This window comes from Scyliorhinus canicula, chromosome 14 (genome assembly GCF_902713615.1).
Source record: "Scyliorhinus canicula chromosome 14, sScyCan1.1, whole genome shotgun sequence".
In the NCBI taxonomy this organism is placed as follows: Eukaryota; Metazoa; Chordata; class Chondrichthyes; order Carcharhiniformes; family Scyliorhinidae; genus Scyliorhinus; species Scyliorhinus canicula.
Genome location: NC_052159.1, coordinates 60,008,071 through 60,033,886, shown reverse-complemented (window position 1 = coordinate 60,033,886; position 25,816 = coordinate 60,008,071). Strand labels below are relative to the sequence as shown.

Genomic DNA, 25,816 nt, shown 5'->3' with positions numbered 1-25,816 from the left:
GTTCTACTGTTACTGTTGTTATTTTCCTGTTTCTCTGGCGTGAGGTCAGAAGAGAACTTTTTTTCACTCAGGGATCGTTCTTTTTTTTTTTGCAGAGGTCGCTGGTGAGATTCTGGAGGCTCGTGCTGTGTGAGTGTCCCCTTTTTTCAGTGGGTTAGTCTCCTTTTTCTCTTTCTTTCTGATTATTATTGCTGTTTGCACTGAGAGAGTGAGTGGGTGGGGTGGTTAGAACGTTTGATGCCATGGGCAGGGGCTGCCGGGCCAGCTGGGTGGGCTAGTTCACGGGAGCGCAGGGGGAGTCAGCAGAGTCAATGCAGGAAACACACCTGAAAACCGGGGATCAGACCAGGCTAAGGAAAGGGTAGGTACGTCAGGTCTTCCACTCAGGGTTAGATATGAAGACGCGTGTTGTGGCGGTCCTAATAAATAAGCGAGTATGGCAGTAATTTGCGGACGTCATGTCAGAGGTCCTGAAAGGGAGGGTTACTCCGAGTCCAGAGATGGCAATATTTGGGGTGTCAGAAGATCCGGGGGCCCAGGAGGGGAGAGAGGCCAACGTTTTGGCCTTTGCCTCCCTGGTGGCCCGGAGACGGATTTTGCTGGGATGGAGGGACTCAGAGCCTCCAAAGTCAGGGGTGTGGGTCAGTGACATGGCAGAGTTTCTCAGGCTGGAGAAGATTAAGTTCGCCTTAAGAGGTTCAATTCAGGGGTTCGCTCAGTGGTGACAGCCGTTCATCGACTTCTTTGAGGAAAACTGACCGTCAGCAGAGGGATGGGGGGGGGGGGGGGGGAGGAATGGCATTGTAGAGTAAGGATATATTATTATTATTATATTATTATTTTAATGTAATAATAATAATATATTATTATATTATATTATTATTATTGTTATGATAGGGAATCTAATATACAGGCAGTCAGGAGGTAGGGTGGGGGGGAAGTTGGATATGTTATTGCGATGTCGTGTGTGTCGGTCCGCTCTGCTGTTTAGAATGTTTAAATGTTAAAATTATAAATGGTTCAATAAAATGTTTTAGAACATAGAACATAGAACAGTACAGCACAGAACAGGCCCTTCGGCCCTCAATGTTGTGCCGAGCCATGATCACCCTACTCAAACCCACATATCCACCCTATACCCGTAACCCAACAACACCCCCCTTAACCTTACTTTCATTAGGACACTACGGGCAATTTAGCATGGCCAATCCACCTAACCCGCACATCTTTGGACTGTGGGAGGAAACCGGAGCACCCGGAGGAAACCCACGCACACGGGGAGGACGTGCAGACTCCACACAGACAGTGACCCAGCCGGGAATCGAACCTGGGACCCTGGAGCTGTGAAGCATTTATGCTAACCACCATGCTACCCTGCTGCCCCAAAAAACAAAAAATAAATAAGTGGGTAGCGTTTGAGGTGGGGAATATAATAGCGGACTTGGGGAAGGTCCATAATGGTGAGTGGGAAATTGGAGGGGATGGCGGTGGTCCTGGTGAAAGTTTATGCCCCTAACTGGGATGATGTTGAATTCATGAGGCAGGTGCTGGGGAAGATCCTGGACCTGGACTCGCCACGGCCAATAATGAGGGGATTTCAATATGGTTATTGAGCTGAAATTGGATCGGTCGTATCCTCGGCTGGGGAGGGTCCCGTGTATCGGCAGTGGCGAGGGAATTGAAAAGGTTTATGGAGCGAATGGGAAAAGTGGACCCCTGGAGGTTTGGAAGGTCGAGGGCAAAGAAATTTTTGTTCTGCTCCCATGTGCATATGGTGTACTCCCGGATTGAGTACTTTGTGATGGATGAGACTTTGTTGGAGGGGGTAGTCGGCTCGGAGTACTCGCCGACTGTGGTCTCAGACCACAAGCCGCATTGGGTGGATTTGCAGGTGGATCGGGAGTGGGGGAGGGGGGGGTTGTGCCCAATCCCCGCAGTGGGGGGGGGGGGGGGGGCGGGGCAGCACCCGCAATGGAGGATATGGGATTATTAGCTGTTGAGGAGGTTTGTGAGCGGGTGAGAGGTACTGTTCGGGGGTATGTGGAGCTGAATGATACGGGTGAGCCGCTGAAAGCAGTGGTCGGGGTGGGGGGGTGGGAGTTTAAATCAATACGGGCGTATAGGGACACAAAGGAGCGGGCTGAGATGGCGAGGCTGGTGGATAAGATCCTGCAGATTGATAGGAGCTATTCGGAGGCCATGGAGGCTGGACTGCTGAAAGAGTGGCAGAAACACCAGATGGAATTTGGACTGGTGTCTACGGATAAGACAGTATGGCAGCTGAGGAAGGCCAGGGGGCCGGTCTATGAATAGGGGGAAAAGGCGAGCAGGATGTTGGCACACCAATTGAGGAAGCAGGAGGGGTGAGGGAGATCAAAAAAGTGAAGTATAGGAGGGGAAATATGGTCTTAGGCCGGGGAGGGGGGGGGGGGGGGGGGGGGGGGGGCTTGAATAGGGTATTTGAGGGCTTTTACAAGAGGCTATATGGACACCTCCGGCCGGGGTGGAGGGAATGCAGATGATTTATTGCTCTATATATCAAACCCACTGGAAGGTATTGGGGGCGTCATGGGCATATTGGAGGAATTTGGCCGGTTCTCTGGGTATAAGTTAAACATGGGGAAGAATGAGGTCTTTCCGATCCAGGAGAGGGGGCAGGAGAGGAGGGTGGGTGATCTGCGTTCAAGGTAGTGGGGGCGAGTTTCAGATATCTGAGCATCCAGGTGGCGCGGGGATGGGAGCAGAATTGAATCTGGCATGACTGGTGGAGCAAATGAAGGGGGATTTTAAGAGTTGGGAAATGCTCCCGTTGCCATTGGCGGGTTGGGTGCAGTCTGTGATGTCGATTCTCACCATGTTTTTATTTGTGTTCCAGAACCTCCCAATTTTTATTCCAAAGACTTTTTTAGGGGGAGAGAGAGGTCTATGTGTTGGCCTTTGCTTCCCTGGTAGCCCAGAGACGGATCTTGCTGGAATGGAGGGACTCGGAGCCACCAAAAATGGGTGTTGGTGAGCGACCTCACAGAATTCCTCAGGTTGGAAAAGATCAAGTTCGACTTGAGAGGGACGGTGGAGGAGTTTGCCCATAGATGAAAATTGCTTATCGACTATTTCATAAATAGTTAAGAAGTCAGCGTTTGAGCAAGTGTAGCCCTAAGGAACATCCTGCTCCATGTCTATGTAACAAAGATTTGGCTATGATTATCCCATTACATCTTCATTGGTGTCTTTGGAGGGCCACATTAAGCTTTATACATAATACACCAAATATTAGATTCAGAGGGCCATAATGAATTAGAACAGTCTGTAATGCAAGTGTAAACAATTAACTTTTGTGGGTAAATTAATCACATGGTGTATTACTGAGCATTGCACGCAAGGAAATCATGGATTCCATCGTTGATCTGTGTTGAGTTAACGATTCTCAGCCAGGGTAACACTTGAGGTACAGCAGTTGATCTCAGTCAGTATTTCTACTCCTGACTTGCCTCTTTAATCTTGGTACTTAATTGCAAGTACGATTTTTCTTTAAAAATTTAATTTTCAAGAAGTTAACCCACAGCACATAACAACAGACTAAGAGAAAAGTCAAAGAACAATTAAAGTTTACTTCTCTATTAGTCATGATTACATATAAAATATATTCTGCTGGTCCTCAACTCCTTTACATACAATTCACTATCAAATACCCCAAAATTGGGATTTTCCCAGTTGCATGGAACTGCCTGCTTACACTTTGTTTTAAATGATCTTATTTACAATTTTCAATTGGTATTCTATTTTGATATTTTATATATTTATGTAAAATTAATATCTGGAGTACAATTATTACTACATACAGAGAAATCTTACATGAATGTAGAGGTACCTTGAAAATTTGCTGAAGAGCTGCTACAAGCAATTTCCATCCAGTCATTTAGATACCTGAAAAAGTAGAAATCATTGTTCTTTCATGATTTCCTCTGATGCGTTATGAGTATTATATATTGTACAAGGCAGACTTTTGTAGTCCGATGTCTATTTTAAAGTATTGCTCCAATTCTAGTGAGCTTCTTCTGCCAACTGTTTCGCACTTCTAAATAGAATGCAAGGAATAGCTTGTCAGCTAACAGATGATCTCTTGCTCCTCTAACATTTTCCATTGTAACACATTTTTTATGTTTAACAAATACTATTAAAGCCAGTGTATCTTTTCTCAGTACCAATGGACTATTTGATAAGGGCCTCAACTCAACAAGGAACCATTGGACAATCTTATATTCTAATTCAGTCTTTCTCAATCTTGTATTCTAATTCAGTCTTTCTCAGATCGGTGGGACGTCTTATTCCCTCTTTTTTTCTTCACTAGTAAATGGAAGTCCATTATTCAAAAAGGGAAGGAGACAGAAAGCGGGAAACTTCAGGCCACTTAGCTTACCATCTGTGGTGGTAGGAAAAATGTTAGAAGCTACTATTAAAGAATTTATAGCAGGGCACTTCAATAAGTTCAAGATCATCAGGTAGAGTCAACATGTTTTTTTTTATAAATTTAAAGTACCCAATTAATTTTTTTCCCAATTAAGGGGCAATTTACTGTGGCCAATCCACCTACCCTGAATGTCTTTGGGTTGTGGGAGTGAGACTCACGCAGACACGGAGTGAATGTGCAGACTCCACACGGGCACCCGGACCAGGATCGAACTCAGGTCCTCAGCGCTGTGAGGCAACAGTGCTAACCACTGAGCCACCATGCCACCCTGTCAACATGGTTTCGTGCAAGGGAAATCATGTTTAGCCAACTACTTGGAGTTCTTTGAAGAAGTAGTATGTGCTGTGGATAAAAGGGAACTGGTGGATGTACTGTACTTAGATTTCCAGAAGGCTTTTGATAAAGTGCCACATCAGCGATTGCAAAAAATGTAAGCTCATATTATATTATTAGAAGATTGGCTGGGTAACAGAAAATAGAGAGTAGGTATCAATGAGTCTTCTTCCATGCCACAGGGATTAGAGCTGGGACCTTAACTATTTACAATTTATATAAATGACTTGGCTGAAAGGATTGACAGGATGGTTGTCAAATTTACTGATGACACAGAAATAGACAGGAAAGTAAGTTGTGAAGAGGACATAAAGAGGTTACAAAAAAACATAGTTGAATGATTGGGCAAAGATCTGGCAAATGGAGTGTAATGTGGCAAAATGTGAAAATGTTCATTTTTACAGGAAGAATAAAAAAAGCATATAATCTGTGGTGAGATATTTAAGAACTCTGAGATACAGAGGGATCTGGGTAACCTAATGCATAAATCACAAAAGGCAAGCATGCAGATACAGCAAGTCCAGCAGAGCGGTGATGCTGATTGGCTGTTGCGGGGAAGATTTGCATCGGGTGGTCAGTGCTTCCAGAAAGTGGGATGTGGAAGAGCTGTCGTCAAGGAACAGTTAAACCCCAAACACTACTTCAGTGTTTCCCTCTCTCCCTCCTCCTCTAAACAAAAAAAACTGTCACTGTGAGGACAACAAGCAAGAGAAAAAGGGAGGGAGAGAGAGAGGTGTGCTATTAGAAAATTTGCAGCAGTGTTTGAATGGAGAGGCTTCAGCAAATGGCGTCTCAGTAGAGTACAGGTAATCTCAGGGAACGTCCTCTTGACTTCCCTCTTTAATCTTGGTGCAGTTGGGATGTCAATGTGGACAGTGATATGCTCCTCTCCCTCATTGCCCCAGGGCCCTCAAGAGGTGCCTGGGATTTTTCTCTTATTATGCCCAGTGGGTCCCAAAGTATGCGAACAAAGCCCGCCCAATATTTAAGACCACAGTCTTTCCACTGTCAGCTGAGGCCCGCCAGGCCTTCAACTGCATCAAGGAGGACATCGCCAAAGCCACCATGCGGGCGGTGGATGAATCCGTCCCCTTCCAGGTGGAAAGCGATGCCTCAGCGGTCGCTCTCGCCGCCACTCTGAATCAGGCAAGGAGACCAGTCGCCTTCTCCTCCCGAACCCTCTCCGCTTCGGAACTTCGACACTCCTCAGTCGAAAAGGAAGCTCAAGCCATTGTGGAAGCCGTCCGGCACTGGAGGCACTACCTCGCAGGTAGGAGGTTTACCCTCATCACCGACCAAAGATCGGTTGCCTTCATGTTTCACAACTTGCAAAGGGGCAAAATTAAAAATGATAAAATCCTGTGGTGGAGGATCGAACTCTCCACCTACAATTACGATATTATGTATCGACCGGGGAAGCTCAACGATTCCCCAGATGCCCTGTCCCGCGGCATGTGCGCCAGCATGCAAGACGACTGCCTGAAGGCTATCCACAATGACCTCTGCCATCCGGGGGGTCACCCGGCTCGCCCACTACGTCAAAGCCCGAAATCTGCCTTTCTCCACCGAGGAGGTCAAAGCCATCACCAGGGATTGCCCGATCTGCGCGGAGTGCAAAACTGCACTTCTATAGACCAGACAAGGCCTACCTGGTAAAGGCATCCCGGCCCTTTGAACGCCTGAGCATCGATTTCAAAGGGCCACTCCCCTCGACTAATCGAAATGTGTACTTTCTGAACGTCATCGACGAATTCTCCCGCTTCCCGTTTGCCGTCCCGTGCCCCGATATGACCTCCCACACAGTCATCAGAGCCCTGCACAGTGTCTTCACCCTGTTCGGTTTCCCCAGCTACGTACACAGCGACAGGGGTTCGTCCTTTATGAGCGACGAGTTGCGTCAGTACCTGCTCGACAAGGGCATCGCCTCGAGCAGGACTACCAGCTACAACCCCAGGGGAACGGGCAGGTGGAGAGGGAGAACGCGACGGTCTGGAAGACCGTCCTACTGACCCTCCGGTCCAGTAATCTTCCGACCTCCCATTGGCAGGAGGTCCTCCCCGACGCGCTCCATGCAATTAGGTCCCTCCTGTGCACCGCCACCAACCAGACCCCTCACGAACGACTATTTGTTTTCTCTAGGGGCACTACCACGGGGGTTTCGCTCCCATCCTGGTTGAGGACACCGGGCCCGGTTCTCCTCCGGAAGCATGTCCGGCACACAAAACAGATCCGCTAGTAGAGAGAGTGTGACGACTTCATTCAAACCCCCAATACGCCTTCATTGAATACCCCGACGGCCGTCAGGACACCATTTCCCTCCGGGACCTGGCGCCTGCTGGATCCACCACTGCCGAGGTACCCTCTCACTACACTCCTCCCAACCCCCCACGCCCTGCGCCCCCACGCCTATAGGTTCCCTGCCCACGCTCGGTGCCCCCGTGCCTATAGGTTTCCTGCGCCCCCCCCCCCCCCCCCCCCCCCCGTTGCACCGGTCAGGAATGAAGCTCGGGCCGAATCACCCCCGGAGTCCACCATCATACCACACCGATCGTCACCACCCAGCCACCCGAAAAGGCTGCAACCCCGGTGCTCCGCCGATCCCAAAGGACGACTCAGCCACCGGACTGACTCAATTTGTAGACCCGTCACCCCCGCCGGACTTGATTTTTTTACAGGGGGTGAATGTGGTGAATTATACTGCATTGTAATTCACACTGTATTGCATTGCGTTGTATTATGTCCTTGTGGGCTCTGTATGTGAGCCATTGCGCAGATCTGCCCATAGGGGGCGATGAGGAGTTTGTACTGGGCTTCACCCTTGGCTCCCCCCATGGCTCCGCCCATGGCTCCTCCCACTAACCGGAAGTATAAAGTGCTGCAGCCGTAAGCCTGCTCTCAGTTCCTCTGGTCGCAGGCTGGCTCAGTTGTAAGACTATTAAACCACAGTTTACTTCCAATCATGTGTCTAGTGAAATGATGGTCACATCAGAGGGGTTATTGGGATGGGGTGGAAGTGAGGGCTTAGGTGGGTGACGGAAATGTTGGAGAAGTTGATGGGGGCTGAGGCGTTCCCTCGGCCCTTGGAAGTGGATAGAGCACGCAGAGCCCTCGCGAATTAGCCGCTGAGGGCAATGGGGGTACGTTTGCACCGATTCCTGGACAATGAACATGTTCTGCGCTGGGCCAAGAAAGAACGGAGCAGCAAGTGGGAGAATTGTGAGCTGCGCATCTATCAGGACCTGGGCGCGGATTTGGCCAAGAGCGAGCTGGGATTAATTGGGCAAAAATGGCCTTCCTTAAGAGGGGGTGAAGTTTGGGATGCTGTACCCAGCCCATCTGTGGGTCACACATGAGGAACGGGAATTCTGCTTTGAAACACCAGACGATGTATGGACTTTTATTGAAGAAAAAAGACTGGAGGTAAACTAAAAGACACTGAAGCCTTGGAGAGTACTGTTGTGGTGATTTGTTGTGCCGGGCTGTATAGGTACAAGTAGCGTTATGTGTAATAAGGGGCTGCTTTTTTAACTTTGTTTTGCAGGGAGCTGGTTAGAGGGGGGTGGTTTCTGGGGCTACTTTGTTTTGTTTTTTACTAAAGTGGCTGTGTTTTCACTGTTTTTTCTGATGTTTAGTTACTGGGGAATATGATGCTTTGAATATGTTTGTCCAAGTGGGGAGAGAGGGGAGAGAACAATGGGGAAACAGACTGCTTGGTGCCATGGGCAGGTGCTATCAAGTCAGTTGGGTAAGCTGACTCACGGAAGCACAGTGGGGGGCGAGCAGGTGTTAAGCTGGAGCTTGACTTGGGGGAGTTGAGTTTCTAGTGCTGTTGAAATGAAATGAAAATTGCTTATTGTCACGAGTAGACTTCAAATGAAGTTACTGTGAAAAGCCCCTAGTCGCCACATTCCGGCACCTGTTCGGGGAGGCTGTTACGGGAATCGAACCGTGCTGCTGGCTTGCCTTGGTCTGCTTTCAAAGCCAGCGATTTAGCCCTGTGAGCTAAACAGCCCCTGGACAGCCTTTTGCTAGGGGGGGGGGAGAAGGGGGAGCTGCTTTGCTGACGGGGAGGAACTATTACGAGGGGACAAAGGGAGGCCGGGAATGGTGAATGCCCGAGGGGGGGGGCTCGAGGAGGCCGAGGGCGCGAGCTGGAGGATGGCCTAAAAAGGGTGATGGCTATTTGGCAAGCGGGGGGCGGTGGGGCGGGAAGGAAGCCCCCCCCCCCGACCAGGCTGATTACATGGAACGCCAGTGGGTTGAATGGGCCGGTCAAGAGGGCTCGCATGTTTGCGCATTTGAGGGGGCTGAAGGCGGACGTGGCAATGCTACAAGAGACGCACCTAAAGGTTATAGACCAGACGAGATTGAGAAAGGGGTGGGTTGGCCAAGTATTCCGCTCAGAGCTGTATTCAAAGACCAGGGGGGTAACGATCTTGATCAACAAACGAGTGGCATTCGAGACAGGGAGAATCGTATCAGACAAAGGGGGTAGGTATATAATGGTGAGTGGGAAGCTGGAGGGGGTGCGGGTGGTACTCGTGAATATATATACTCCGAACTGGGACGATGTGGAATTTATGAGGCGGGTGTTAAGGAAGATCCCAGACTTAGAGTCACATAGCCTGATTATGGGAGGAGCTTTTAACAGTCATTGATCCGGAATTGAACCAGTCAAAATCCAAGATAGGGAGGAGGCCAGCCACGGCAAAGGAATTGAAGGGGTTTATGGAACAGATGGGGGGAGTAGACACATTTGCACGGCCAAGGGCGAAGGAGTTTTCTTTTTTCTCCCATGTCCACAAGGTATACTCACGCATCGACTTTTTTGTTCTGAGCAGGGCGCTAATACCGGGGGTGGTGAATGCTGAGTACTCAGCAATTGCAGTATCGAATCATGCCCCACATTGGGTGGATGTACGGGTTAGTGTGGAGAGGGGGCAGTGCCCGCTGTCGAGACTGGATGTGGGGTTGCTAGCGGAAAAAGCGATTTGTGGGCGGGTAGCACGGTAGCATGGTGGTTAGCATAAATGCTTCACAGCTCCAGGATCCCAGGTTCGATTCCCGGCTTGGGTCACTGTCTGTGCGGAGTCTGCACGTCCTCCCCGTGTGTGCGTGGGTTTCCTCCGGGTGCTCCGGTTTCCTCCCACAGTCCAAAGATGTGCGGGTTAGGTGGATTGGCCATGCTAAATTGCCCATAGTGATCTAAAAAAGTAAGGTTAAGGGGGGGGTTGTTGGGTTACGGGTATAGGGTGGATACGTGGGTTTGAGTAGGGTGATCATTGCTCGGCACAACATCGAGGGCCGAAGGGCCTGTTCTGTGCTGTACTGTTCTATGTTCTATGTTCTATGAACAAGTCCATCCAGAACTACCTGGAAATAAATGATACAGGGGAGATCTCTGCAGCGACGGTTTGGGAAGCTTTGAAGGCAGTGGTCAGAGGGGAATTAATCTCAATACGGGCCCACAGAGAAAAGGCAGAACGCGCTGAGAGGGATAGGTTAGTTGAGGAGATACTCCAGGTGGACAAGAGATACTCGGAGGCCCTGGACGGGGGCTGCTGAGGGAGCGGCGAGGGTTACAAGCGGAGTTTGGGCTGTTGACTACAGGGAAAGCGGTGGAACAGTTGAGGAAGGCAAGGGAGGCGATTTATGAGTATGGGGAAAAGGCAAGCAGAATGTTAGCGCACCAGCTCAGAAAAAGGGAGATGGCCAGGGAGATAAGGAGAGTAAAGAGTAGGGGTGGGAATATTATCCTGGACCCAGTGGGGGTGAATGAGATATTTAAAGACTTATGCAGTAAATTATATGAGTCGGAACCCCCAGCTGGGGTGGAGGGGATGAGGCAGTTTTTGGATCAGTTGAGGTTTCCGAGGGCAGATGAGGATCTGGTGGAAGGGCTGGGAGCCCCAATTGAGATTGGGGGAAATAATCGAGGGGCTGGAGGGCACGCAGTCGGGCAAGGCCCCAGGGCCTGACGGCTATCCGGTGGAATTCTATAAGAAGTTTTCAAAGATATTGAGCCCACTGCTGGTGAGGACATTTAATGAGCAACAATGTCGCAGACCTCGATTTCATTGATCCGGAAATGGGAGAAGGATCTGGAGCAATGCGGGTCATACAGGCCAATTTCTCTACTGAATGTGGATGCCAAACTGCTGGCTAAGATACTGGCCACAACGATAGAGGACTGTGTCCTGGGGTGATAGGGGAAGACCAGACGGGCTTTGTAAAGGGCAGGCAACTCAAAGCCACTATTCAAAGGCTTTTAAATGTTATTATGATGCTCTCAGGAGAGAAGATGGAGGTGGTGGTAGCGATGGATGCGGAGAGGCTTTTGATCGGGTGGAGTGGAACTACCTGTGGGAGGCGCTGGGAAGACTGGGGTTTGGTGAGGGCTTCATTGACTGGGTGCGGTTGCTCTATCAGGCACCAGAAGCGAGTGTGCGTACGAACCGGCTGAGGTCGGGTATTTTAAATTACACCGAGGGACGAGGCAAGGGTGCCCCCTCTCCCCGCTACTGTTTGCTCTGGCCATTGGCCATGGCGTTAAGAGCCTCTAGGAACTGGAAAGGGCTGGTTCGGGGGATGGGGGGGGGGGGGGGGGGGTGGGGAGAATGGAGCACCGGGTCTTGCTTTACGCAGATGACCTGCTCTTGTATATTGCAGACCGTTGGAGGGGATGGAGGAAGTAATGCGAATCCTGGGGGAATTTGGTAATTTTTCGGGTATAAATTGAACATGGGGAAAAGCGAGATGTTAGCAATCCAGGCAAGAGGACAGGAGAAGAGACTGGGAGAGCTGCCGCTTAGAATGGTAGGAAAGAGCTTTCGGTATCTGAGAATCCAGGTGGCCGGGAATGGGAGGCACTGCACAAATTAAACCTATCCCGGCTGGTAGAACAAATGTAGGAGGACTTTAAGAGATGGGACCGTGAAAATGACGGTCCTCCCCAGATTTCTATTTGTCTTTAAGTGCCTCTCCATCTTCATCCCAAGGGCCTTTTTCAAGCGGGTGAATTAGATTATTTAGGCTTTGTGTGGGTGGGGAAACCGCGCGAGTGAAGAAAGTGTTGCAGGAGCGCAGTCGGGGGGGGGGGGGTTTGGTGCTGCCGAACTTCTGCAATTACTACTGGGCGGCTAATATAGCCATGATTAGGAAGTGGGTAGTGGGGGAGGGGTCGCTATTGGAGCAGATGGAGGCGGCGTCATGCAAAGACACAAGTTTGGGAGCACTGATAATAGCACATCTTCTGTTCTTACCGGCCCGATACTCCACAAGTCCGGTGGTGGTGGCAGCTCTGAGAATCTGGTGGCAGTGGAGGAAATATAAGAAATATAAGGGAGCATCGGTTTGGACCCCGATTCATAATAATCATCGGTTTGTACCGGGTAGGCTGGATGGTGGGTTCCGGAGATGGCAAAGGGCAGGAATTAGAAGGATGTGGGATCTATTTATAGATGGGAGCTTCCCCAGCTTGAAAGCCTTGGAGGATAAATTTGAATTGCCAGCTGGAACGGGTATAGGTATTTGCAGGTGCGAGACTTCTTGAGAAAGCAGGTTCCGGCTTTTCCGCTGATGCCACCACGGGGGATACAGGACAGAGTTGTCTCCAGTACCTGGGTGGTGTAGTGATATGCATCACTGTATATACACAGGGGGTTAATGTAAATACACTACAACTAAGTAACCACTAGAGGGAGTACCAGAGATGGCATGACATGCAGACACACAACCAATGGGTCATTAGAACAGGACACAACCAATGGGTAATCAGGACACCCAGAGGTGGCATTACCACAAGGGGGCACTACATGACCCATATAAAAAGGACAGGGCACACAGGCTCTGCCTCTTCCACCAGCAGAAACCAAGAGAGCAGGACAGGTTTGATTATCAGCAACATCACACCCTAGCACATGGTCGAGAACAAGCTTGTATAGATAGCAGAATAGACTGAGTTACTAGAGGCAGATTAGTAGAGTGTTGAACTCATTTACGAGCATTGTTAATCATTCAATAAAGACGTTAAACTTATCTCCGAGTCTGGAGCATCTTTCAGCAGAGCCTACATCAAGTAGCAGCTTATGCTACTAGCAATAAAATAACACAACATGATGTGGAGATCACAACATGGTACAGGAGTGACTGCTCAATCTCCCTAGTTCAACTCAGCAAGGTTAGAGACAACCAGCAACCGAATCCAGGCACGATGAACAAGATTCAGGCTCCTCATCAACTCAGGACCACCGGTAAACTTAGTGCTAGCTGGCGTTCGTTCAAACAAAAATTCGAACTATACATGGAAACATCCGACCTGAATGGCGCGACCGATGCTCGGAAGATAGCTCTTCTACTCACCATTGCGAACATGCGATAGCGATCTTCAACTCGTTTCAATACTCAGAAGGGCAGGACAAAACAAAATACCAGACCATCCTGGACAAATTCGACAGCCACTGCGAGGTGGACACAAACAAAATCTGTAAAAATGGCGTGAATACTCACCATGAGGCAGGGGTAGGGTTGAAACAAAAGAAGATGGCAGTTTTAAATGAGAGCCATCTTGCACGTGTGCAGTCTGACCACTCCACACATGCGCACTTCCCTAAAAGACGCAAACCGGTGTTTTGCGCATGCGCGAGAAACCGCGCATGCGCAGTTGCGAAAAGAGCACACAGTAAAGGAATCTTGGCGTGCGCATGCGCAATTGAGTCCTATGCATGACGCCATGAGCGTCATGTCGTCAGAGGCCCCGGACCACACCCACTTAAAGGGGAAATGTCCGAAAATTAAAAAGAAGAGTTTTAAAGCCACAAAACACAATTCTTTCACCTCGAAAGACAGAACAATGCCTGAACTTCTACCAGCAGTTGAAAATAACCTCTGCAGTAACCTGGAACAAGCAGTTTGCACCACCCGAAGTGAAGAGCACAATGATAAATCTGAAACCAAAGAAGATGATTTGTTCATTGAACAAGAAGAAAACGATGCCACACAGCGAGTACTGAACGACTCAGTTGGCATTAGGAGTGTGCGACACCAAACGCATGACTCTGATCAAGGCAGTGCTACAGATGCAGACGATGACTACCTGGATAACACATACCAAGAAGGCATCATCATGAAGCGCGAATACGCCACACCGGGCACATTGCAAAGTCCCATCAATCCTTGCCGTGGATTTCGAGGACGAATGGAATGCAGTGATGGATGTCAACCACTGCCCCATCCAGTTCAAACTGCACACAGGTGCCTCCGCCAACCTGATTTCGCCGTCGGACTTCATGAGAATCAAGAAGGCTCCCAAGCTCCTTCCAGCTCCCTGCAAACTCCAGGACTACACTGGCAATGCAATTAAGGCACTGGGGTCCTGCTACCCGACAGTGTCCAACCGACACATACAGACAAGACTACGCTTCGAGATTGTTCAGCCAAACAGGGCGTCCCTGCTAGGTGCCCTTGCCTGCAAGCAACTGAATCTCATCTGACGGGTTTACACCATGACGCCATCTCATCTGGATCCTCAGGCCAGCATTGACGACATCCTGACTCAGTACCCAGATGTCTTCAGCGGGATGGGACACTTCCGTACGAGTACAGGATTCTACTGCGGCCTGATGCCAAACCAGTGGTCCACACACCACGAAGAGTCCCCGACTCCACACAGAGAGTGATGAAAGACACCACAGAGAGCTCGTTGACAGACTCCAAAATGGAAGCAACTCAAGACTCTATAGTGAAGCCCATCATGAACAAGACCATGAAGGTCTATCAACCTTATCTGAGCAACCAGCAGCAGACTATGAAAGTCTTCCCAGCTCATTTAACCAACAAGAAGACACTGAATGTCTACCCACTGTATGTGAAACAAGTGACGAAGAAATCACAATTTCCATACAGGATGTGCAAGATCACAGCGAGACTGACAGATCTCAGCTTGTATGTAGAGGCACTCAACAATCAAAGTGATACTACTCTTGAGTCCAGTGAGACCATGTCAATTAAAACCTCATCCACTCAAGCCTATCCACAAGAAAATGAAATCTTGAAGATTTTGACTCCAGACGAGGAGCATCAAGAAACCAATGATGATTCAAGTGAACCTGAAATGACTCCAGAAGAGGAACACCAAGGAATCAAAGAGTAATCACAACAGCCACAAAGGAGTGATGTCATCAAGATCAATGCAACATCCGGTCATTCTCACAATCCTCAAGTCAAAACGCTCAATGAAGCATCAGATACCACAAAGGACACTGACACCAATAACTTTGAGAATGACTCAAATTATCCACACGGAACAGCCATTGAGCGCGACAAGCACGCCAAAAACAACAAAAAAAACAACAATAAAACAACAACTTGTACGACATGGTACAACTCTGCACATGAAGGACAATGTAGCAGCACAGCTCAAAACAATGGCAAGAGATTTGCATGACAACAAATCTCATCAATTCACATTTGCTCCACTACAAACAAGCAAACCAGCTTTCAAGAAAGATGACACACAGAATCGCTACCACAAGCATAGAAAAAAATAGTCTAAAGCAGACAACAAAGTGATTCGACCATTCAAACACCTCATGATGACTTCTTGGTTACTTAAACACAAGAACACTGACGACGTTCACAAGGAAATGACAACATCAACATCACCACTTCAACAACAGAAGAAGAAAACAACTCAACCATACAAATTCATAAGATTGGACTCATTGATATTAATTGGTATTGTATAATCATCAATATCATCATAACGTGTACGTCATCATTCATCTACCTGTTTTGTACAATTTCCTTCAACGAAGTACAGAAAATATGTAACACAATAAAAGGGGGGATGTAGTGATATGCATCACTGTATATACACAAGGGGTTAATATAAATACACTACAACTAAGTAAACACTGGAGAGAGCACCAGAGATGTCATGACATGCAACCAATGGGTAATCAGAACACCCAGAGGTGGCATTACCACAAGGGGGCACTACACGACCCATATGAAAAGGACATGGCACACAGGCTCTGCCTCTTCCACCAGCAGAAACCAAGAGAGCAGGACAGGAGAGATTATCAACAACATCACACCCTAGCACATGGTCGAGAACAAGCTTGTATAGTTAGCAGGATAGACTGAGTTACTAGAGGCAGATTAGTAGAGTGTCAAACTCATTTAAGAGCATTGTTAATCGTTCATTTACTACATTAAACTTATTTCCGAGTCTGGACCATCTTTCAGCAGAGCCTACATCAATTGGCAGCTTATGTTACTGGCAATAACATAACACAACAAGTGGGAGTGGGGAAGGTATCAGACATTTACCAGGAACTTTGGGATGCGGAGGAAATCCCAGTGGAGGAGCTTAAGGGCACGTGGGAGGACGAGCTAGGAGGAGAGATAGAGGCGGGTCTGTGGGCGGGGTTAATATATCCTCATCATGTGCCAGGCTTACCCTGATACAATTCAAGATGGCCCGGATGAGCACGTTTTTCAGGACAGGTGTGCGAGGTGCGTGGGAAGCCCAGCAAACCATGTCTACATGTTCTGGGCATGCCCGAAGCTTAGATGGGTTCTGGCAGATTTTCGCGAAGGCAAATACCATGGTACTCAAAACATGGGTGGTGCAGAGTCCGGAGGTGGCGATCTTTGGAGTGTCGGAAGAGCCGGGAGTTCAGGGGGCGAAACAGGCTGACGTCTTGGCCGGAGGTGGCAGCCGTTCGTCGACTTCCTCGGGGAAAATTAAACTGTCAGCAGAAGCAGTATTCTGGGGGGGGGTGCAGATTGTTGATTCATGGTTGGGGTGTGTAAAGATTGGGATGGGGCGGGGGGAAATGTTTATTGTACCATATTCATGGCATTATTATTATAAAACCTCACAAATACCTTAATAAAAATATTTTTAAAAAACTTTCAGTAACAAAACTGGGCAAGTGGTTCAAGCAGCCCAGGCCCCCGGGGCTATTTTTCGCGGGCGACGGGCCGAACGCCCGCCAAGTCCCGCCAGCATGGTTCAAACATGGTACCACCCGCCGGGAGGTCGGACCCACGGCCGCTGTGGACGTCCTGGTTGGGGGGGGGGTCTGACTCCGGGGGCCCTCCACGGGGTCCAGGCCCACGATCAGGGCTTCCGATCGGTGGTCGGCCGCAATCTGGAGGGGGCCTACCTCCTTCCGCGTGGGCCCGCTGTTTGGTCCCGACATGTTGCTCCGCACCGACGCGGAGATGGCAACCATGCGCATGCGCCGCCGCTGAGATGGCCGTCGCACATACGCGGACCCACGCCGGCCGTGCAGGGCCGCCTTTCAGCGCTGGAGCAGCACACATCACTCAGGCGCCGTGCCAGCCCCCTAAAAAACAGAAAATTGCTGGGTCAGAAGGCCCGTTGACGGTGGCATACACCATTCCTGTGTTTACGCCGGTGTCAACACTTGGCTGGGGTTCCGGAGAATCCCGGCCGCAAAGCCGCTCTCACTATCTGGAGAGTTCAAATCAGAGGTGTGATAGCATACTGCGCATGGGTGCAGCTGCAGTGGCATTCAAGAAGGTCAACACCATCCAGGACAAAGCAGTCTACTTGATCAGCAGGCCCAATCCACCAGTTTAAACATCCAATTTCTCCACTACCAGGATACGATATTTACAGTATATATGATATACAGAATATACTGCAGCAAGTTGCCAAGCTTATTCAGCAGCAAGTCTAACCTAGGGCAAAGGCAGTGAGTCTGTGGGAACACCATCATTTCCCCCGTCATCTGGAATGGATCGGAATACAAAACAAGATGTTATACTTCAGTTTTATTGGAGCCCGGAAAGATCCAATTTGAAGTATTGCATTCAGTGCTTGGCTCCACACCTAAGGAAGGATAGCCTGGAGTTGGAGCAAGGAACACTGTGAATTTAACTAAATGATACTGAGTTTGAAAAGTTAAATTATGAGAACATATTACGTAAATTTGGGACATGTTAGCTTGAGTTTAAAAAGTTAAGGGATGGGCTAATGAGATGTGTAAAATGATTCAGATATGGAGAAGCTGTTTCCTCTGGTAGGAATTAAAGTGAAAGGGTCACAATCTTGAGTAGAGTCATTCAGGAACGAAACCAGGAAGCATTTTTCATATGAAGGACAGTGGAATTTTCTCCCCAAAAGGTTCTGGATGTTTAACTGAAATTTCAAAGACTAGATTGACAGATTATTAGATGAGGAAGAATTTCTTCACTGAAAGGGTTGTGAAATTTTGGAATTTTCTACCCATGAGGGCTGTGGATGTTCAATGTTCAATCGTCGAATATATTGAAGACTGAGATTGAGATGCAGATTTTTGGATACAGGGCGACAGGAAGAAAAATGGAAGATGCGACTTGATTTTATTGAATGGCAGAGCCTCCTCAAGGGTCCTTCTGCTTTTATTTCTTACGTCCTTATCAGGTAAATGCATCAAGGGATTATGGTTCGAAACAGGCAAATAAATTTGACCCACAGATCAACACGCCCTTTCCAAGAGCAATTCGCGCTGGACAACAGATACCAAGAATCTTGAGAACGAGGGGAAAACCTGGTATGTCCTTTCACTACATTCAAAGTTATTATAATGTCATCACTGTGGAGTACATGATTTATAGGAGAGTGCAATAATAAAATAGTTTTTAAGTTCTAAAGACAATTTATAATTAAACACCTTATACATATTATAAAGATGTGCTCTGTAGACCTAACTAGTTCCAAGAGCTATAACTATAATTTATGCATAATTGAAACCAAATAAGGTTTATTTACTTCTCAAAATTCAATGCATTGGTCCACTCAAGTAATTCATCCACCTCCCAATCGAAGACTGCATGAGGGCCATTCTGCTCTACACTGTTGATTACTCCTTCTGTTGCTCTCTGCACCAGGAGAGCTGTATTTGGATCCAGTGTCCGGGCCTGCAACATGCCCTCATGGTACCTGGAAGACATTAAATAAATTAACATGAAAAGCAGAGACCTGCTGCTCTTTTGAATTGTGACTGCAAAACCTGCAATGGGTTGGAGACACTTCTCATGAATTTCTATCAATGCAATACCATCTTTAACTTGCTTAGTTAGCCACAGATGGTGCATCATTCTGGTCGAGTCTTCCTTTCTCAATGCAATATATCTTTGCTGAGAGTTATGAATCCAAATGGGGGACGATCCTTCTGCCTTGTGTAATAGGAGAAAGGTCAACTGGATGGCATCACTGGTGGGAATTTTTGCTGCTCCCACCTCTTTAGACTCAAGCAACTAGTGGAATTAGGACCACAAGAGTGACCTGAACAATACAGGCATTATGGTGGGACTTCACCGGGGCGGGGGAGAGACACACATCTCCCCATCCCCCCCACCAAAAACATGCCCAGTAGAGGGCCATAAAATCCAGCATTTTCTGAATGACCAACAATGATAGACTAACTGGCATACAGTTTCCTGTTTTCTGTCTCGCTCCTTTCTTGAACACAGGTGTCACATTTGCAGTTCAAGTCTGCTGGGATCTTCTCAGAATCTAGGGAATTTTTGATGATTACAACCAATGCCTCACTATCCCTGCAGCCACCTCTTTTAAGATTCTCGAACGTAGGCCATCAGTTCCAAGGAACATCGCAGCTAGTAGTGCCATTACTTTTTCTCTAGTTATTGTTTTTAAGTTTTGCCCTCCCTTTAGCCTCTTTAATTTCAATATTCTTATGGTGCTTTATGTAGATCTTCTACTGTGAAGATGAATACAAACTACTTGTTCAAAGCCTCTGCCATTTCTTCAGTTTCCATTATTAATTCCCCAGTTTCATGCTGCTCTAGGGATCAGTGATGTGGAGATGCCGGCGTTGGACTGGGGTGAGCACAGTAAGAAGTCTTACAACACCAGGTTAAAGTCCAACAGGTTTGTTTCAAACACCTTTGAAAGAGTGGAGGTGTTTGAAACAAACCTGTTGGACTCTAACCTGGTGTTGTAAAACTTCTTACTAGGGATCAGTGCTCAATTTAACTACTCGTTTCCTTGTTATGTAACTTGTATAAGCTTTAACTGTCTGTTTTTAAATTTTTTGCTTGTGTTCTCTCATGCTCCAATTTCTCCCTTTTCATTACTCCTTTCGTCATCCTTTACTGACTTACCACTAATCCTTTCAGCAGTGTATGCCTTTTCAATCACTTTAATACCATCCTTAACTTGCTTAGTTAGCCGCAGATGGTTTATCATTCTGGTAGAGACGTCTTTTCTAAATGCACTATATCTTTGCTGAGAGTTATGAAATATCTCTTTAAACGTCTGTCACTGCTTCTCTACCACTTTTTTTTCATCTATTACCCAGTCTACTTTAACCAACTCTCTCGTCATACCCTTATGATTGCCTTTATTAAAGTTTAAGGCGCTAGTTATGGACTCACATTTCTCACTCTCAGACTGACTGTGAAGTCTATCATGCTATGATCACTCTTGCTGAGAAGATTCTTTACTATAAGGTATTTAATTAGTACTGTCTCATTACATATTTCGAGGTCCAAAATAGTCTGTTCCTTGATAGGTTTCAGATATTGTTCAAAGAAAATGTCCCAAATACACTTTGCGAACTCTGCTTCCATGCTACCTTTGCCAATTTGATTTGTCTAATCTATGAGAACATTAAAGTCACCCATGAGTATTGCAGTACCTTTATTGCAGCCCCCCGTTATTTCTTGAATGTACAATTTGAATTACTGTGTGGCTACTGTTAGGAGGCCTTTAACTACTCCCACCAGTGACTTCTTTCCTTTGCTATTTCTTATCTCCACCCAAACTGATTTATATGTCTTGATCATCAGATTAGTTTTCACTGCATTGATCTCTTCCTTTATTAACAGAGTTGTCCCATCTTCTTTAACTCTCTTCTTGTCCTTCCTAAATACCAAATAACCTTGAATATTTAAGTTCCAGCCCTGGTCACCTTGCAACCATGTCTCTTTAATGGCTATCACATAACTCTCATTGATTTCTATTTGTGTTATCGATTCATCTGTTTTTTTACGAATGTTGCAAGCATTTGGCTAAATAGTCGTCAATTCTGTCTTTTTCCCGTTTTTACCTACTCAACCTTATTTGTTGGTGCAATCTTATATTTACATGATCTGTTGTTTCCTGTCACACTCTGGTGATCATTATCTGTATCACTATTGCCGTGTCCTTCCTCTTCAACTTCTCAAATCTCCCCACATGTGAACTCTCCCACTACTATTTAGTTTGAAGCCCATCTACAGCTCTAGTTAACTTATTTGCTGGGACACTGGTCCCAGTTCGGTTCTTGGGAAGGCCATCCTAATGGTACAGCTCCCTCTTTCCCCAGCACTGCTATCAGTGCCAAATGAATTGAAACTATTTCTTTGACACTAATCCCCGAGCTACATATTCAACTCTTTGATATAATTTACTCTATGCCAATTAGTACATAGCTCAGGCGGTACAACACCTTTATGGTTCTCTTTTTTAAATTTAGCCCCCAGTTGCTAAATACTGTATTGTTGGCTACATCAGCTACATTCCTTCTAACTCCCCCTCACTTGAAAGGCTCCCTGCATCACAGTGCCGTGATCAGTCTGCTGATTCTCCCTGGAATCCCTGCTCTTGTCCATGACTTATCCTGATACTGTCAAGGATCTGTGCATATGAACTCCAAGCATCTTCTTGTTCTTGCATCCCCTTTCAAATTGTACCATTTAGTTTATAGTGGCTCTCCTCATTCTTTTATGTACCGCTTCATATGTTAAATTTCATCTGTCATATTTCACCAGTTTGCCCATGTCCGACGTCAGTGGAAGAAAGGCATGGTCAACTGTGCCAAAGGCTGTAAAGAGATTGAGGAGGTTGAGGGAGGAATAACACACCCCAGTCACAGTCATGATCACAGAGAATACCATTTGGTTTGGGGTTTTAAAGTACTGTGGCAGAAAAAATAACCTTTCTGAAACAATTGAAACATGGAGTTATGGGAAAGATGGATAAAGATTTGAGAGTCAACATTATTGAGCTGACGGACACAGCTTCGTCTTAAGAGAATATGGAGAGGATGAGGGCCTCCCTGGTCCTTCTCAAATGTCGGACCCTAGCCGCCGCCTGTTCGCCATCCTCCAGCTCCTCCTCAGGGTTGTCCTGTAGCCCCTACTGGACCGCCTCCTCCTCAGATGAGGCTGCATGTCCCTCCGCCTTTTCCTCCTCCTCCAGCATGTCGCCCCGCGTGTGTGGAAGCCTGAGCGTACAGTGCATCTGTAAATTTGTGGATGCTCCTGTGGACGAAAGACTGGGAAACGCCACAAAGGTCCCCGCCCAAGCCCTGTAATGACCTGGTGACATCAAGGTTCAGGGCTGCAGTGAGCTTCATGGCTTCTGGGAGCAGCAGTCCTCCTCCTCCATGGGGTACCAAGTCCGGGGGGGTATGGCAGAGTTGCCGCACTGTCTCCCTGCTGAGACGCAGTCTTCTGCAGCACATGGTGTCCCTCAGCTCATTGAATGACCATCTGGATGAAGAGGCAGTGCATCCTTACCTCTCTGGCACCGGCCAACTTCGCTGTCGGCGACTGCTCTCTCCTCAGACAAACCCCGATTTCTAGGGCCTGTTCCCATTTATTATGGGCTATCTTCTCCTGCGTGTACAAAGAGATTTCTAATTGTGTTATCGATTCATCTGTTTTTTACGAACGCTGCAAGCATTTGGCTAAATAGTCGTCAATTCTGTCTTTTTCCTGTTCTTACCTACTCAACCTTATTTGTTGGTGCAATCTTATATTTACATGATCTGTTCTTTCCTATCACACTCTGGTGATCATTATCTGTATCACTATTGCCGTGTCCTTCCTCTTCAACTTCTCAAATCTCCCCACATGTGAACTCTCCCACTACTAGAGGGCAGCACGGTAGCATGAAATGAAAATTGCTTATTGTCACGAGTAGGCTTCAATGAAGTTACTGTGAAAAGCCCCTAGTCGCCACATTCCGGCGCCTGTCCGGGGAGGCTGGTACGGGAATCGAACCGTGCTGCTGGCCTGCTTGGTCTGCTTTAAAAGCCAGCGATTTAGCCCAGTGAGCTAAACCAGCCCTGATGGTCCGGGTGCTCCGGTTTCCTCCCACAGTCCAAAGATTGCGGGTTAGGTGGATTGGCCATGCTAAATTGCCCGTAGTGTCCTAAAAAGTAAGGTTAAGGGGGGGTTGTTGCGTTACGGGTATAGGGTGGATACGTGGGTTTGAGTAGGGTGATCATTGCTCGGCACAACATCGAGGGCCGAAGGGCCTGTTCTGTGCTGTACTGTTCTATGTCTATGTTACTATTTAGTTTGAAGCCCATCTACAGCTCTAGTTAGTTTATTTGCTGGGACACTGGTCCCGGTTCGGTTCTTGGGAAGGCCATCCTAATGGTACAGCTCCTTCTTTCCCCAGCACTGCTATCAGTGCCAAATGAACTGAAACTATTTCTTTAACACTAATCCCCGAGCTACATAGTCAACTCTTTGATATACTTTACTCTATGCCAATTTGTACATGGCTCAGGCGGTACAACACCTTTATGGTTCTCTTTTTTAAATTTAGCCCCCAGTTGCTAAATACTGTATTGTTGGCTACATCAGCTACATTCCTTCTAACTCCCCCCCACTTGAAAGGCTCCCTGCATCACAGTGCCGTGATCAGTCTGCTGATTCTCCCTGGAATCCCTGCTCTTGTCCATGACTTATCCTGATACTGTCAAGGATCTGTGCTATGAACTCCAAGCCTCTACTTGTTCTTGCATCCCCTTTCAAATTGTACCATTTAGTTTATAGTGGCTCTCCTCATTCTTTTATGTACCGCTTCATAGGTTAAATTTCATCTGTCATATTTCACCAGTTTGCCCATGTCCGACGTCAGTGGAAGAAAGGCATGGTCAACTGTGCCAAAGGCTGTAAAGAGATTGAGGAGGTTGAGGGAGGAATAACACACCCCAGTCACAGTCATGATCACAGAGAATACCATTTGGTTTGGGGTTTTAAAGTACTGTGGCAGAAAAAATAACCTTTCTGAAGCAATTGAAACATGGAGTTATGGGAAAGATGGATAAAGATTTGAGAGTCAACATTATTGAGCTGATGGACACAGCTTCGTCTTAAGAGAATATGGAGAGGTTGAGGGCCTCCCTGGTCCTTCTCAAATGTCGGACCCTAGCCGCCGCCTGTTCTCCATCCTCCAGCTCCTCCTCAGGGTTGTCCTGTAGCCCCTATTGGACCGCCTCCTCCTCAGATGAGGCTGCATGTCCCTCCGCCTTTTCCTCCTCCTCCAGCATGTCGCCCCGCGTGTGGAGAGGTGACAGCAGATTCTCTGGGGGGGGGGGGGGGGGTTACTGCAGAGCACCACCAGAGCGGTCTACTCATCGGAACCACATTTTCAGCAGGCCAATGCACCGCTCAATGACTGCATAGGTAGCAGCATGGGCCTCATGAAATCGGGTCTCCACCTCAGTCTCAGGCCTCCGCACTGGCGTCATCAGTCATGAACTCAGTGGGTATCTCCTGTCCCCCACGAATCCACCTGTCATCCTGGGGTAGTCCTTGCAGATACTGGGGATCTCAGAGTGTCCCAGGATGTACCTGTCATGAAAGCTCCCAGGGTAGTGGGCATATACGTGCATGATCTCAGGCGGTGGTCGCACACTAATTGAACATTCAGGCAATGGAACCCCTACCTGTTAATATAGGGCACTCCCTGATGCCCATTGCTCGCAAGGTGACAAGGATGCCATCGATTGTCCCCTGGATCTAGAGCATCCGGCGATGGCTGCAAATCCTGTAGCCCATGGATCTAGGTGGGCCTGGTCCTGCTGGAAGGTGATAAAGTTGGAAGCCTGAGCGTACAGTGCATCTGTAAATTTCTGGATGCTCCTGTGGACGAAAGACTGGGAAACGCCACAAAGGTCCCCGCCCGAGCCCTGTAATGACCTGGTGACATCAAGGTTCAGGGCTGCAGTGAGCTTCATGGCTTCTGGGAGCAGCAGTCCTCCTCCTCCATGGGGTACCAAGTCCGGGGGGGTATGGCAGAGTTGCCGCACTGTCTCCCTGCTGAGATGCAGTCTTCTGCAGCACATGGTGTCCCTCAGCTCATTGAATGACCATCTGGATGAAGAGGCAGTGCATCCTTACCTCTCTGGCACCGGCCAACTTCGCTGTCGGCGACTGCTCTCTCCTCAGACAAACCCTGATTTCTAGGGCCCGTTCCCATTTATTATGGGCTATCTTCCCCTGCGTGTACAAAGAGATGGTATTGTGAGCCCCATGCTTGATGGGTCGGGTGTCTATTCCAGATGCATGTGTGGGCACTGCACCTGGACATGAAGAGGTTGCATTGGTGGGTGCCAGGGGGTCTGAGGAACAAGCACAAAGATAGGATGTGTGGAGGGTGTGAGGTTGCAGTCAATGTTTTGGAGGGGTTTGGGAATTTGAGGGGTGGCAGGCGGAACTGATGTCAGGAGAGGGATGATAACTTACCCTTGCAGTTCGTTTGAGGTAGTTTTTCTTCTTCTGACATTTGATGGTGGTCCTCCTTGTCATGCTGCCTGCACTGACAGCGGCGGCAACTGCCTCTTAGGTGACACTACTCACCCTGCTGCTGGTCCTCTGACTCGCCTCTCATTCACATCGTTGAGAAGTCTTGTCAGATCGCCATCCTCAAAGCGAGGAGCCGGTCTGCGTGCTGCCATACTTATGTGTTGACTGGGTGTGTGGTGAGTGAGTGTTTAAAAGCAACTCTTCCATGTTAGCAGTGAGCAGCTGAGGTGTGAGTCGAGTGAATCAGACTGCTTGTGAGTCAGTAATGTCGAGAATCTCATAGGGGCTCATTTTTGGCACTAAATGTCGGTGAATACAGACCGTGGTCTTACCAAAGCAGCCAACGCAAAACTCCCCACCAAACGCACCCAAAACCGGACTTTATCTTTGGTCCGTTGAATCTCACCCACTTGAAACAAGCATATTGATGTGACCATCAATTCACAGGAC

At 47.9% G+C, this 25,816-nt stretch overlaps 1 protein-coding gene across 6 annotated transcripts in view; it reads right to left on the bottom strand.

Annotated features, from left to right (window-relative positions):
- c14h11orf65 (chromosome 14 C11orf65 homolog) overlaps nucleotides 1–25,816 on the bottom strand; it is a 102,392-nt gene that overhangs the window by 4,042 nt on the left and 72,534 nt on the right. For 4 of the 6 annotated variants that reach the window (XM_038818461.1, XM_038818460.1, XM_038818462.1 and 1 more), the window contains 2 exons: nucleotides 18,588–18,758; nucleotides 3,869–3,924 (listed from right to left, as the gene is read on the bottom strand). In XM_038818461.1, the coding sequence (XP_038674389.1) occupies nucleotides 3,869–3,924; nucleotides 18,588–18,758 (227 nt within the window). Of the gene's footprint in view, nucleotides 1–3,852; nucleotides 3,925–18,587; nucleotides 18,759–25,816 lie in introns of all 6 variants that reach the window. The other 2 variants (XM_038818463.1, XM_038818464.1) reach the window with 2 other exon arrangements.